This window comes from Ovis aries, chromosome 26 (genome assembly GCF_016772045.2).
Source record: "Ovis aries strain OAR_USU_Benz2616 breed Rambouillet chromosome 26, ARS-UI_Ramb_v3.0, whole genome shotgun sequence".
Classification (NCBI taxonomy): Eukaryota; Metazoa; Chordata; class Mammalia; order Artiodactyla; family Bovidae; genus Ovis; species Ovis aries.
In genome coordinates, this window is record NC_056079.1 from 13,894,946 (window position 1) to 13,909,632 (window position 14,687).

General features: G+C 48.3%; 1 protein-coding gene across 2 annotated transcripts in view; it reads right to left on the reverse strand.

Annotated features, from left to right (window-relative positions):
* Nucleotides 1-434: 434 nt before the first annotated feature.
* ENPP6 (ectonucleotide pyrophosphatase/phosphodiesterase 6) overlaps nucleotides 435-14,687 on the reverse strand; it is an 80,431-nt gene continuing 66,178 nt past the window's right edge. The window contains exons 7-8 of one of the 2 annotated variants that reach the window (XM_042241239.2): nucleotides 9,483-9,612; nucleotides 435-1,198 (exon numbers count right to left, since the gene is read on the reverse strand). In XM_042241239.2, the coding sequence (XP_042097173.1) occupies nucleotides 1,161-1,198; nucleotides 9,483-9,612 (168 nt within the window). In that variant the 3' untranslated portion in view covers nucleotides 435-1,160. Of the gene's footprint in view, nucleotides 4,257-9,482; nucleotides 9,613-14,687 lie in introns of both variants that reach the window. The other variant, XM_004021844.5, reaches the window with a different exon arrangement.

Below are 14,687 nucleotides of genomic sequence, written 5' to 3' on the forward strand. Positions count from 1 at the left end.
TGTAGGGATAGAGTGTAGTTTAGAGGTTGCCTGGGGGTGGGTAGGGGCAAAGTCGGGGTGAATGCTAACATGCTCATGGATATGGAGTTTCTTTTCAGGGTGATAAAATGTTCTAGGGTTGATTGTGGAATAGTTGCACATCTCTGTGACCATACTAGTGCCATTAAATTGATACTTTAAAAGGTAGGGTTATAAGACATGTGAACTGAATCTTGATAAAACTGTCATATTTTTAAAAAGTAAATATGCTTAGTACATTCAAAATCTAATCTCCTTCCTTCCTCCTACCAATCTGTCAAGTTTATAAGCTTGGGACGGAGTATGCTTAGTCCATGAAATGAAGTATAATTATATTGTCACTTGGGTGATAAGAAAAAATAGCAATCCAAAACGGAAAGGTTTGTTTGAAAAAGTACAGACAAAGAGAAAGAATATATGCTGTGTAAGCAAGTCTCCTCAGTTTTATTTATTCTTTTTTCATTCAACGCATTTATGGGACATCTATGAAACATGTGAGGCACGGCGCTAGGTGCAATTTTATGATTTCAAAGCAACACATAAGCATATCTTCCATCACACAGACTTGAGACCAAGTTTCCTGTGGTTTATAACTAGGCTGTCGAGCCTCCCATCTTTCTTCCTCCTCACAAGTAGCTTACAAGAGCTGATTTTGGTCTCTCACCAATTGCTTACAAAGATTAAACACGTAATCACATTTGGAAATCTCTTGAGATTTACAGACATGTAAAACACTTTCACAGAAAATTCGTAAAAGAGCTGTGTGTCTTGAACAATGAGTTTGTATGATAGCACCGTTGAGGATCTTAAACTCACGGGGACTGGGTATGGAAAAGCCATCTCACCACCGGGACTTCCAGATCTGCTTTGGTTTTAGAAGGTTGGGAAGCTGACCCAGCTGGGATCAGTAGCCGATGCTAGGCTGATGGCCCCTGAAGAGACCAGCAGATTATGAAGTTGCTGTGGGAGACTCGGGTCTACCAAAATCAAATCAGAACCCACCACTCCTTAGGGCAAACCCGGACCTTAGATCCACATGACTTAAAAGTGTTGTCGAAGGCCCCATGCCAGGTCTTCAGAACCTGCATCTCCAGAAGAGGGCCAGGGATGCTGGCAATCCCAGAAGGTTTGCAAACTGCTGTCTATGACAATTCAGATCTTCTGTGGCTTTCGAAGAGCCCTTTAAAAGTAAAGAGAGTTGGGACTTTGTAAGTCAGGCCTCTTGGAGGTGAGAAAGAATTCCCTGGGCCTGCTCTAATTTATGCTGAAGTCCTCAGCACGTAGTTGAGTTGGGTTCTGGTGATTCTGCATATAGGCAGGCAGTAGCCATTCATCTTATCTTCAACTTAAAGATCACGCCTTTCATCTGTCTTTGGTATTCGCAGGTCAGTCCAATGAACTTCCTCCCGGAATTAACGATGAAGTGGTAAAATAGGAGGAAAGTTGTGTGTATAGTCCTAGCAAATGTTACTCTGATGGAACAAAATGTGTTTAGAGAAAGTAGAATTTTCCTTGGGAAAAGAACATAACAGAAAAAAAATCAAAAGAAAAAAATTCTAGGTAAACAGTTAAGCCACCAAAACATATGTATTGCTTTAAGTTTAAGGTTTTTCCTCCATTCAGTGTCTGAATTTCCTTTATTATTCACCAATATTTATGATTCCAAAAGTGTCTTATTCTCATTTTTCTTGTTGTTCAGTTGGTCAGTTGGTCAGTTTTGTCCGACTCTTCTCAACCCCGTGGACTGCAGCACGCCAGGCTTCCCAGTCCTTCACCATCTCCCAGAGTTTGCTCACACTCATGTCCATTGAGTCGGTGATGCCATCCAACTATCTCATTGTCTGTCATCCCCTTCTCCTTCCTTCAATCTTTCCCAGCATCGGGGTGTTTTCTAAAGAGTCAGGTCTTTGTATCAGGTGGGCAAAGTACTGGACCTTCAAAACCACTTATAGAGTAACTACACCTTGTCAGGCAAATGTCTGAAATTTTATTATGCAACTTGAAGATTTTAAGAATGAGTGAGGGGAAAAATTGGTAGAACAGAGTGGGAAGGACAAACTCAAGACCCTGTATCTGTTCGTACCCCTCTAGACTTGGATAATCCACTTTTAACTGAATCACTGGCTTTCTTTTAGGGCTCCTTCCTTCACAGGGGAGCACAATGAGCTCCACGGAATTAATTAGAACACAGTCCTTCACAGAGAAAGAAAACTTCAAACAATAGATGCTCTTTCAGTAACCACCACAATGTTCCCAAAGCACTAATTGGCTTTCAGACAGATAACAAAGGCTGATTTGCCTTTCCTATTGACTTGAAGGTTTGCTAGCGCTTTAAAAACACATTACATAAAACCTTAGAAATCTTTTGTGAAGATAAATGTGATATTTTTAAGCAGTGATCCTTTGCTCTCATGATTCAAGGTCTAGAGATGGCTCCCAGACTTCTTGAATCAGGGTGAGCATAGATTTTCATTTTTCAAGGTAAACAACACATGAGGGGCTTCATTGTCCTGCTGAGACCTGATCTGTTGGCTTTTCTTGATGAAAAGTCTCATCTGCAGGTGGGCTTCATTTAGTGCAAACTCATTTTTAATGCAGTGATGCACGTCTATGGCTCTGAGCATATAGAAGTGCGGGTATCCCTTGTCTTGCAACAAGGTCTCCTAAAGCAGACTTAGGAGACTAAAAACATTTCAGCTCAGGCTCAGTGCCTCTTCTTTGGGGTTTCTTAAAAACCAAGGTCTCTAAGGTGTCGCTTTGCCCAACTATTACCTAATCAAATGGCCGAGTGGTTAGTGACTGGGATTCAGTCGCGTCACACTGACTCTGTTCCCTGCGCTCCACCATTTTTCTTGGAATTCTGGGTCACTCAAGGGTCCACTTTGCTGTGGTTGTTGAAGAAACCTTGCTCTCAGGGACACGGGTGCATCAAACTTATGCTCAATACGTCACCATTTCAGGCAATAGAGTGAGATTTCTGCAAGTATGTCCACACTCATCAGCCAAACATCTCTTTCCCCACCTGTGATGATAGATGGTATGGCAGGTGTTGCTGGAGTTTACGGAGCCGCTGGTGGTAAAGAACCCACCTGCTAATGCAGAAGATGTAAGAGACCCGGGTTTGATCCCTGGGTTGGGAAGATTCCTTAGAGTAGGAAAGGCAACCCACTCCAGTATTCTTGCCAGGGGCCCATGGACAGAGGAGTCTGGGGGCTACAGTCCATGGGGTTGCACAGAGTCAGACATGACTAAAGTGCCTGAGCACCCACTCACATTCTAGATGGGATCCTCTGAGTCAGCCTTCCCACAGGCAGATGGGCAGACAGGCAGTCCAGCTCCTGCCATTTGTGTGTTCACACCACGGACATGCTAGGAGAAGGCTTGTAGAAGCCCATATCTATGGTAAACTCTTCTGCTCCTCCACGCAGGGAGAAAATTTTGTGCGCTCAGACTTTGGGAAGGAACCCATATCTTTCACTTTGTTCTCTGCATTCTGCAATTCTTAGTGAGTTTGACTGATGGGTGAGCCAAACTAAGATATGCCTTTTCTGGGACTTTGTATAAGGTGAAGAAACATCACGAGCTGGGTCAGAAATAGACAGCAGCTACCACTTTCAAATGGGCCTCCGTTTCCGCCCCCCGCCCCCACCATGGAAGAAGACATACAGCATGGCTCCCAGGTGTAGACAGACCCCAGACAAGAGCCTGCTTTGTGCAAAACAGAGGGGCCAGGACTCCATAGAATACCCACGTGGGGTCTGGTCATTACAGCGGGATGCCCTGTTCAGACAAGCCATCTGAGTACATGAAAAAAAAAAAAGGAAAATAACCTATAGTTGAACAAATGAAAAGCTAGAATTTTCCTTACCTCTAGAAAAAATAAACAAAAAAATTTCTAAAGAAATAGGCACTTTTGTGTATGGAATCATCCGAGAAGAGATTAACAGTTGTATGGCCTTGCATGAATCAAGGAGGAGGTTAATTCACCCACTGTGCGGAGTGTTGGGGACATGGCGCAAGCAGCTAGGCCAGCATCGCCAGCAGTGCCAGCAGGACGGTGACCAGTGTGCAGGCGCTGGGTGGGGCGCCCGGGGCCGAGCTGGCCGGGTCCTTCAGCATACACATCACCCGGGACCAGGACCCGTTGTTGGGCAGGGGGGTGACGCCTGTCACCTTGCACATGAGGTTGTAGATATCCACGACTCTGATGGGAGCGGCTCTGAAGTCGGATTTGAAATCTGCAAGGGAAAGGCAAGGAAGCAAGTGGTCAAGGCCACTCCTGGGCTGGGCAGGGCAAAGAGGGGTGAGTCACGTGGTGGAGGGATTATGCTTGGCATTTCAGCAGCTCTAGGACTGGTAGATCCCCCTTGTCCACAGAACCTGGCCAAGAGATTGTGAACCTGGAAGGTGATCTGGAAGGTTCTAGGTGTGAAAGGAAGTTGCTTTCTATGGATTACGGAGATGTGAGTATGTGCTAAGTCGCTTTAGTGTATCTGACTCTGCGACTGCATGGACTATAGCCCGCCAGACTCCTCTGTCCATGGGATTCTCCAGGCAAGAATACTGGAGTGGGTTGCCATGTCCTTCTCCAGGGGAATCTTCCCAACTCAGGGGATGAAGCTGCATCTCTTACGTCTCCTGCATCTGCAGGTGGGATCTTTACCACTTAGCGCCATGTTTCTTTGAAAGACAAATCAGACAACAAACTGATTTGTGCATAACTGTGCTTCCCTTTGTAACAACAGAACTTTCCTTGAGGACCCAAAGGCCACTTGAAGCTGCTCATTTCTGCAAGCCTCATCTTGCCCAGCTCCTCAAACCCAATTCAGTTGCATAGGTCTCTACCAGGCCACCTATCTGGCAGGGACTGGTTAGCCTGGGTGCCCCCAGCTCAAGAATGTTTCCCATTTTTCTGCCACATGGAGGTCCCAGGACTGGACAGAACCAGCAATTGTATAGTTTTTCTCAGTGAGGCTAATGCACAGGCCACAGAGACGGTCTCCCAAGTGTGTCTGGAAGATCAGTGGAACATTCCTTGGGAGCTTTTCACTAGCAGATAAAGTAACTTAGCTGTGGGGAAGATAAAGAAGCTGGTATTGGAGTTGGGGACCTGAGTGAAGGCTGCAAACCATCTCATGAAGGAGAATGCTTCCACCCAGATGCTATGTGGACACAGGCCCCCAGGGGCAGGGCTGGCTGTTCACAGCATAGAAAGTAAGGGCGCTGAAGGGACCTTCTCTTTCTCCATAGGAGGCAGAAGAGATGCTGAATGAACATCATCGACTCAATGGACATGAGAATGAGCAAACTCCAGGAGACAGTGAAGGACAGGGAAGCTGGGTGAGCTACCATCCATGGGGTTGCAGAGTGGGACATGACTAAGTGACCGAACAACAACAAAGAGTGAATGTGAGATGTTAGAGATATTCATAAGCCGCTTCACGGTTAGGTTCCAAACCGGCGCTTCCAACAAAGTACCCAAAACTATTGAAGTTGAATTTAGGAGGGACTTTTATCCATCAATAGTGGCTTCCCTGGTGGCTCAGTTGGTAAAGAGTCTGCCTGCAGTGTGGGAGACCTGGGTTCGATCCCTGGGTCAGGAAGATCCCGTGGAGAAGAAGATGGCAACCCACTCCAATATTCTTGCCTGGAGAATCCCATGGACAGAGGAGCCTGGTGGGCTGCAGTCCACAGGGTCACAAAGAGTTGGACTTGACTGAGTGACTAACTTTCACTTTATCCATCAATGAAGGCCCAGACATGTGCTCTTTTAGTCCCTCCATAATTTTTTTTAAAAGGTAGTTTTGGGGCTGTAAGGACAAGTTTTCTATCTTAGAAAATAATCTTTATAATTGCGTTGCTAAAACAATCACGTATCCTTGATTTAAAAAGCAAAGAAACACTAACAGCGACAGCAACATGACCCAGAAGTGTCCACACCAAATTCCGCTGTTAACGTTAACCCTGAAATTACAAATACAGAAGCAACAGAGAGAGCTCTGCCACAGAGTATGTTAGATCCAGAGCAACATCTCAAGTGATGGGTTTTGCTCATTTTGAGATATAAAAGTAGAATTCCATATAAAGAAGTTCATGGGCTTTACAGAGCAGCCTGCAGCCACTCACCAGCTGGATAACCTCAGGGGATGGTCAGAGATGCTGCCTAAATCCTAGTTGCAGGCTCCTGTCTGTGCTCAATTGATGGGAGCTGTTGATATTAATAGAATAAGTGCCCAGCAAGGGAAGGTTCGCATTGAAAATATTTACCCCATAGCTTATGTGAAATGTTCACTTACTTTTAGGGTAGGGAGGGTAAGGATCTGCATTGCCTCAGGGTAAACACTTATTTCAAACAAATTCTGAGCTGCCCTGGGAAGGAGAATGTAGAGGCTAGAGTGCCAACCCTTCTCATCTGAAGGAAAACATTAAATTAGCCATCCTTAGATGGTGGTTGTTGCTGCTGCTGCTGCTGCTAAGTCACTTCAGTCATGTCCGATTCTGTGCGACCCCATAGACAGCAGCCCACCAGGCTGCCCCCGTCCCTGGGATTCTCCAGGCAAGAACATTGGAGTGGGTTGCCATTTCCTTCTCCAATGCATGAAAGTGAAAAGTGAAAGTGAAGTCGCTCAGTCGTGTCTGACCCTCAGCGACCCCATGGACTGCAGCCTTCCAGGCTTCTCCGCCCATGGGATTTTCCAGGCAAGAGTGCTGGAGTGGGGTGCCATTACCTTCTCCGGAGGATGGTGGTTACACCTCCCCAGAGAAGAATCAGCCACAGCTGAGGAATCAGTGGGGAGGTGGTCCCGTGACACGGAAGACTCATCTCCCTGACTTGCTGTGGGTGTAAGGTCACCCTGCCGCATCACGTGGTGGCCGTGTCCTGCCACATGTGCAGGTGGAGGTCAATAGCCAATCCAAGACAGCCGCCCCCAGCCTTTCAGACATCTCCTTCTTTAACATTGGGAAGAAAAATTGAGGTCAAGCTCTTCCGACCAAAAAAAAAAAAAAAAAAAGTTAGTGGATGGACTTAGAGATTGTTATACTGAGTGAAGTAAGTCAGGCAGAGAAGAAGAAATATCATATGTGCTTAGTCACTCCGTTGTGTCCGATTCTTGGTGACCTCATGGACTGTAGCCCTCCATGCTCCTCTGTCCATGGGATTCTCCAGGCAAGAACACGGGAGTGGGTCATGGCCTCCTCTAAGGAATCTTCCTGACCCAGGGATCAAACCTGCATCTTCTGCACTGCAGGCGAATTCTTTACCATCTGAGCCACTAGGCTACCTAGAAATAATGTATAACATCCCTTATATGTGGAATCTAAAAAGAAATGATACAAATGAACTTCCTTACAAAACAGAAGGAAGACTTAGAGACTTAGGGCAAGGTTAGATTGTTCCAATTAGGAGCTGGGATTAACCAGAGAGAGCCTGTCTTCCAGAATGATTTCCCTTTCACTTAGCTGGACCAGACTTCCTGACTTCTAAAGCTGTATCTGGGCAGCCGTAGTGATGCTCAGCATCCTGTATGAGCGAGAATTACCTCCAATTAATCAGGAGGGGAGTACGTTTATCTCAAAGTGCAGCTAGATTGTTATAAAAGACCTCGCTCTTAAATTTTCTTCTGCGTAAACAGTCAGTGTGTAGAGCTGTTCAATCTTGCGTGCAAAGTGAAGCCAGAAACGTGATGGTTTGTGGGAGGCTGTATCTGCCTGGAAACAGTTTTGCAATTAGCCCAGTGCATTTTCGTCTGGGGTCGTCTTTCCGACTATAAAAGACTTGGGCTTTTAGTTTTAAAGGAGCGTATGATGGAGGCCTTTGTTAATGGACAAAAAGCTCCCCACTGAATTTCAGCTGTTGCAGCTCTGGGTACTGGGTTTAAAATTTTGGTTTGAGGCTAGATTCATTTCTGTTTTAAAATCTGCCCAAGACGCTTGCTCATAAACACTCCAGCTGACAAGTGTTTTGCGTTCATGATCTGATTCCTCTCTTTTAGGGAGGGAGGAGGTGATGCCTTTGAATGAAAGCACCCCTGTCTCACTGGCCTCTGTGTAAAGGCCATGGCCTTCGATGTCTCCATGCTGAGCTAGCGGTTGACCTCACAGCATCCTCAAGCCTCCATCCTGAACTCAGCTGGCTTCTGAGCTCCGCAGATCTAACCTGGTGCTTGGCTAACAGGTAGCTGTTACTGGTTGACGGTATCAAGAGGAAACATCCTCTGAACTCTCTGAGGCCAATGTCGTGAACCCAGCTGTGCCCTAGAAATGCTTGCAGCTACTGGTCCTGTTGCTTGCTTAAGGACGTAGGGACTTGGATGATGTGTGGGCAATGATGTGGACCCACGTGTGTTCCCTAAGCTCGGCCTCCCAGAGGCACCCGTGGAGGGGGCGGAAGTTGACACCATGTAGCTCTCAGCAGGGTTTTTTTTTTTTTTTTTTTTTTTTTGTGGTTGAGAGAGTGACCTGAGGTGAATGGAATGAAGGAGGGCTCACAAGCATCTCTGTCCGGTATGTTGAGGAGGAGGGCAGGGCTTCCAGGTATGACCTCTAGCCTATCACCTGATAAGAAAGCGTGGGCTTTTGTGAGCTAAAACATTTTGATCGAAACATTCAGAAAAAGGAACTTTGACTGTGGATATCAGGGTAAGCTAATAAGCTTAATGTTTAATAAGGAGTGTGGATAGCAGGAAGGAAGACAAGGAGCTCGTGATCTCATCAGCTGACTCTTGATAGTTGTTGACTGCTTTTCAGGCTTTTTTTTTTTTAAGGGCATGTACAGGTAATAGTATGATTGTTAGAGCGTTTGATAAACTTCCAAAATGTGAATTTTACAGTGCTGTGTTAATTAAAGCAAATGACCAAATGGGCCCCCCTCCACCCCGCCTCTCTTCCAGACCCAGGAAGCCATCAGGTCCAAGAAGGCAAAGTCAATTCGCTCTCATCCTAGACACTGCAGAAGTCATTCTGGCTCATCCTCAAAGTGAGTCACAACACTGTTTCCTAGCCTGCCGTGAGCACATCCTAGCTTCTGGTGGGCCCTAGACTGGCTGACCCGCACAGCGGTGGCCGCTCTAGACAGGGAGGAAGTGTGGAAGTGTCAGACCCCTTGAAGCGAGCACATCGACTCTGGGACTTGTGGCTGTCAGCAACCTGGTGCCTGATAAGCTTTCTTGGACATCAGATGGCTGTGAAGGGATGTTTTGATGAATTAAGTAAAAAATGAATCACAAACATGTGGAATACATTTTCCTCACTGTGCTTGAGATTTAAAACTTACAGGGGGAAGTATTTGGCCACATTTGCCAAACCCAAGAAGCATTTGAAAGCAAGCCAGCCAAAGACATTTCGTGGAGACTGGCTGGCTTTGCTCATAAAGAGGATCCATAAAGAAATCGCTCCAGCCTTTCCGACGGCTTCGCCGTCAGCCCCTGATGCCTTGGGGGAGGAGTGACTAAGATCTTGCCTACCAGGTCCGAAGGCCAGGAAGATGCCCCTCATGGCTCTGAGCTCGTTGTCGTATCCGTGCCAGCCCCAGTGCCAGCCTTCAGGCTTGCGGGTGACAGTGCTGTTCATCCAGAATGGAAGTGACTCTCGATTCTGAAATCAACAAGGCATTGACATCACCCTGTGACCAGGCCAGGGGGTGAGCAAGCATCAGATTCAAACTACCACCCACCCAGAACAGGGCTTTCCTGCTCAGGGGTCTCAGCCAGGGTTGTCCGACCTCAGCCGGATCACTTCCCACTCCAGGTAGCTCGAACCTTTAGAGGTGGCCTGTTAAATTGCCAGAGAGCCCTAGTTCTGAAAGTCTCTTCTTGCACTGGGCTGAACTGTGCCTCGTAATCAGTTTCAGAGCCACTAAACATAGCGTGTCAGAAACAGAAGGGACGTGAAAGTGTACCTGTGGTATAATAAAAAATAGAGTTGGCCTTTGTCCCAGGTTCCCTGGCCCAGAGCACCTAAACCCTTGGAATTTCCTGAGTGCTGGGGGTGTTTTGTGAGTCCTTAGTTCCCACACCTGAGTTTATGCTAATGGGATGATGGGATGATCTTTGGGGTCTGGGGCTAGATAGCTTCAGGATGGGGGCTGGTCACCAGAAGAACCAAGAAGAGAGTTAGAACTTCCAGCCCTATCCTCTGATCTCTAAGACTGAGTTCAACCTTGTGGGTAATGATTTTGTTACCTGAGCCAACACAGTGAGACCCCACGTAAACCCCCAGGAACAGCAGGGTCCAGGGAGCGTCTGGGTTAGTGAACACACAGTGATGGGAGGCTGGTGCCCCCGACCTGGGTTCTCAGCACCCCTCACCACCACAGCGTGCCCTGGGCCTCTCTTCCATTTGCCTACCCCTGCGTAGCACCCTTTATAAGAAGATTGTCATCGTGAGTGTAGCAACTCCCTGAGTTCTGCGATTTATCTCAGTGAGTCATCAAAGCTGAAGGCGTGTGGTGAGAACCCTTAGATTCGTGGCCGAGTCAGACACAAGTGTGGGCAGCCTGGGGACCCGGGACTTGGGACGAGCATTCAGATGTGCGGGCTGTCTTGTGGGCCAGAGCCTTTAAAGTATGGGTCTGCTCTAACCTGGGGTGGTATCAGAGTGGAATTGAAATGGTAGGACACCTGGTTGCTGTGGGAGAAATGTTGCTGGCAAACACAGCGGCTAATGGAATCGCTTCGTTTTCCTAGCCCAGCCTCAGAAGCCCTGAGGCAGTGGGCCTGCACCACCCCAGGGGCCCCTCCACTGGAGGAATCAGCCCTGTCCTCTGTTTGTCCAGCTCCACCCCGAGGAGCGACTCCAAGCACAGAAGTCCTCCTCTCCACTGAGCCAGCCTTTGAAGATGGCCCCGTGTTCCTCTCCTTCATGCCTCGTGGATCTTCACATCCTTTGACCATTCTTCATTCGGATTGGCTTCCAGACCTGTCGCTGCCCTGTCACCCGTCTTTCCTTCAGAACTAAATTTTCCTAGGCTAGCAGCATACTTGAGAGACAGCAAAGCTCACAGGAGGTTTTGCAAATCCCGCGGAGACTGTAGCCAGCTGGACACAAACCAAGCTCTTTGAGGCAGACTAAGCCTTCATTCCTGATAGTCTGATCATCTTCTGGCTCAACAGGGTTTAATATGACAAGTTTTCCAAATGCAGGAGGTAGAACTGACTAGTCGTGATGAATGCATGGAAGCAGCGGAGCTCAAGGACCAGGGATTTACAGGTCTGCTTCCCTGGTGGCTCAGACGATAAAGAATCTGCTTACAATGCAGGAGACCTGGGTTCGATCCCTGGGTTGGGAAGATCCCCTGGAGAAAGGAATGGCAACCCACTCCAGTGTTCTTGCCTGGAGAATCCCATGGACCGAGGAGCCTGGTGGGCTACAGTCGGTGGGGTCGCAGAGTCGAACACGACTGAGGGACTCACGCCTTCGCAAGGCTTGTAACAGCCCCTGTATGCTGTTCTGTGTGCCGTGCGGTTCACTGAGAGCCTCCCCCGATATCCACTTAGGCGTCAACACCTCCTGCTGTGGACAGTATTTTTTTTTTTTTGCCATTTTGGCACAGAGAGGTTAAGTCACACAGCTGTTGGGAGGCAGGGCTGGGCCTGGAAGCCAGGGCGTCAGTCTCCTGGTCTTTATGCACCTCCAGGACCCCACAGCCAGAGGTCACTGCAGGGCTCCTACAGCCTGTCCCTTGCCGCTTCATTCACTGAGTGGCAGCCAGTATGGAGATGAGATTTTGAATAGGATGTGGGTTAAATTCTGGTTTGTTGCTTTCCAACTCTGTGATCCTGGGCAAGCTGCATCTCTTGTCCGAGCTTCAGCTTCCTTGCTGGATGTGACAACACCCACCTCAGAGACTCTGAGGGATAACCTGACTGTGTGCTATGCCTGACACACAGTAGGTGCTCGATAAACAGCTGGGGGCAGTCTCCAGATGCCACCGGCTGCAGGGTGAGGTGCTCCAGGCTTGTGCAGCAGGGTTGATCCCTCCTTTGCTTATTTAGCTGTCATATCACATTCACGGCCGTCCCGTCTCACCCCATAAATCGCTCCCTGGCATTACTACTTTCCAAATCACGCTGTTTCATTGACTCTCTGTTTCCTTAATTTCCATCCCTCCTTTTCCAGCTGTAGCTTGTATTTTTCCACGGAAATATATTTATTAACTTACTGCATTTCTAGTTTATACCCACTTTTGTTCTTTGTGGTCATGCCTACAACACATGCCAGCTTAGCTTCGTTTGTTAATTTCATGTGCTGCTTCCCTCCCCACCCCAGTCTACAAGGCAGTGATTCCTGAAGAACTAGTTAGGACAGGTCACTAGCAGTGTCACTAATTGTGAACCCCGTGGGACATGTATGTCCCATGGGGGAAGGACAGGTGGAAGGGAGATGAAGCCTGCCTGATTTGAAAATTCCAGTCTAACTTCCACATGCAAACATACAGCAACAAGGCATCTCAGCCCTGAAGATGATGGGAGATCTGTATGATTGCAGATAAAGCCACTGGTATTTTTATTAACATGACAGGTTGCTCTGGTGAAAAAACTGTTCTTGGTTTTGTTTTTTTTTTTTTAAACAACTATGTTTACTGATTTTAACAAGTAATAATAACCTGGCTAGCTAGTTATGTGAGAAGCTAAGTGACTGAACGGATTACGTGACATAATCAGACTGAGTGGATTATATGACATAATCTAATTACATGACTTAATGAACCTCAAGAAGGGGAGTTGATGAATTTTTCCCTTGTCCTTCCTGGTGGCTTTTACTGATTCACTTGGTCCTGTGTCTCCTCCCACTGCCCCACCCCCACATTATCACACCAGTGCAGGCCTGTGCAGCCGTGTAATGCACACCTCACACATGCAACCCTGCTGGTGAGGCGGTCCACACCTCCCACGTCCCCGGGCTGGGGTGTCCTCAGGTTACTGGTTGAGGAGCCTCCATCCCTCCTGAAACCTCCCAGGTCCGGGGACCACCATACAGCACCACCTAGCGACACCCTGGGGTGCCCGGGCCCTCCAGATGAAACGTGTGTGTGTGTGTGTGTGTGTGTGTGTGTGTGTGTGTGTGTGAGCTGGGGCAGTGTGGACACAGAAGAGTCCCTGCGAGGCCCGGGGACCTTGTGTAGTGACTGCATGTGGGAAGAGCATGAGAAAGAAGCAGCGTGAGGATGCTGGAAGGAGTGAGGTGGTTTCTGTAGGAGGCTGTGCCAGTCAGAGGGGCTGACCAACCATCTTGGTTTGCCCGGGACTGAGGAGTTCCAGGGATGCAAAAAAAAATATGACTGACCTGGGCAAGCCCGGACAAGTTGGTGACTCTGTAATGAACACTTTCTTGGCAAGTCAAATAAAACCTTCTCTGAGTGTCATTTGTTGTCCAGCACCTTCCGGTACCCCTCCTCTGTACAGGGCTGGATAGCAGTGCCAGGACCTCCCCCCGATTTATGAGCCCCTAAACTAGCTCATTGTTTCTAATGGGAAGGACCCGGAACCCGTTCCTCAGGAGGAACACTGAGGAACGGCTGTTACTGTGTTTATAGACGTATGTTCTAGTATTTGCTGCCTGCCTTGTATTCTTGCTGCCTCACTCCCCTACCAGCTCACCACCAAACGCCTGCCAGAAGCTTGCTGAACTGGGGAAGCCAGGCGATTACTTGTGAGATGAGTGTTCTGGTTTCTAGACTAGATCTTTGTCTCATTCATCCGTGGCATTAACAACAACAACAGCAAAGTAGCCTTCGCTGTTTACCCCCCGGATCAGCAAACCAGTTAATGAAGCTTGTTCGGCACTTGCTGGGACCCATCTCTTTGACTCGGCATTTTGGGATTCCTTTCTAGAGCTGAGCTGAGCTGTCGGGAGTGGGGTGGGGGCGCAGTCAGAAATGGGGGTGGCGCTGGGAAGGAGGGTCAGGGTGACAGGAGTGATGGAAGGCCGGGGAGAAGCAAAGGGCGGCCTGGACAGTCTGCAGTCGCTGCTGTCTGTCTGTGGCTGAGGCACTTGCTTTGCTGAATTGTCCAGCATTTACTCACTTCACACTGCTGCATTTGGAGACTATATTAGCACGTGCTGTTCTTACCAGCTCCTTTTAATTTTTCCTGGGAGCAGATCAGAAAACAGTAGCTAAGCCACAGAGAAAATGATTCCTGAGGAGGCAGGAGGGTCACCAGGTCTGAAAACATCTGGACGCCAGCTCTCGCCTCACACCGCAAAGTGACTTCTCCCCTGATGGCCGAGGAGGTGGAAATCCATCCTCCGTGGGTTCCGTCCCTTGACCACAGTCGCTGGTGGGGGCCTTGTCTGCGTAGCCCTGCTCTGCCTGGGTGACCTCCTCTCCCATCTCTCCCTGGAAACACGCTGTCTACACCACTGGATCCCAAGCCTGGCTGTGCACACAGCACCCTGAATTTATCCCGAGTCTCACTTTGGGTGTTTGGGTTCGCAGGTGGGTAAGGCGGCGACCCTGTCTATTTAATAGTCATCCCCTGGGTGGCTGGGATGCATCGTCGGGCCTGGAAACCGCTGGGAGTCTTTCACCTAGCATTTGTCCCAGGCTGTGTTCAACGATTATCTGTCCTTTCCTAAGAATGCTTCGTCTTATGCTGGTTGCCACGCTGAGTCTGTGTTTCAGCCACCGTGGGTGCAGAGTCAGGCTCGGAGTCGCTCACTTGGGGTGC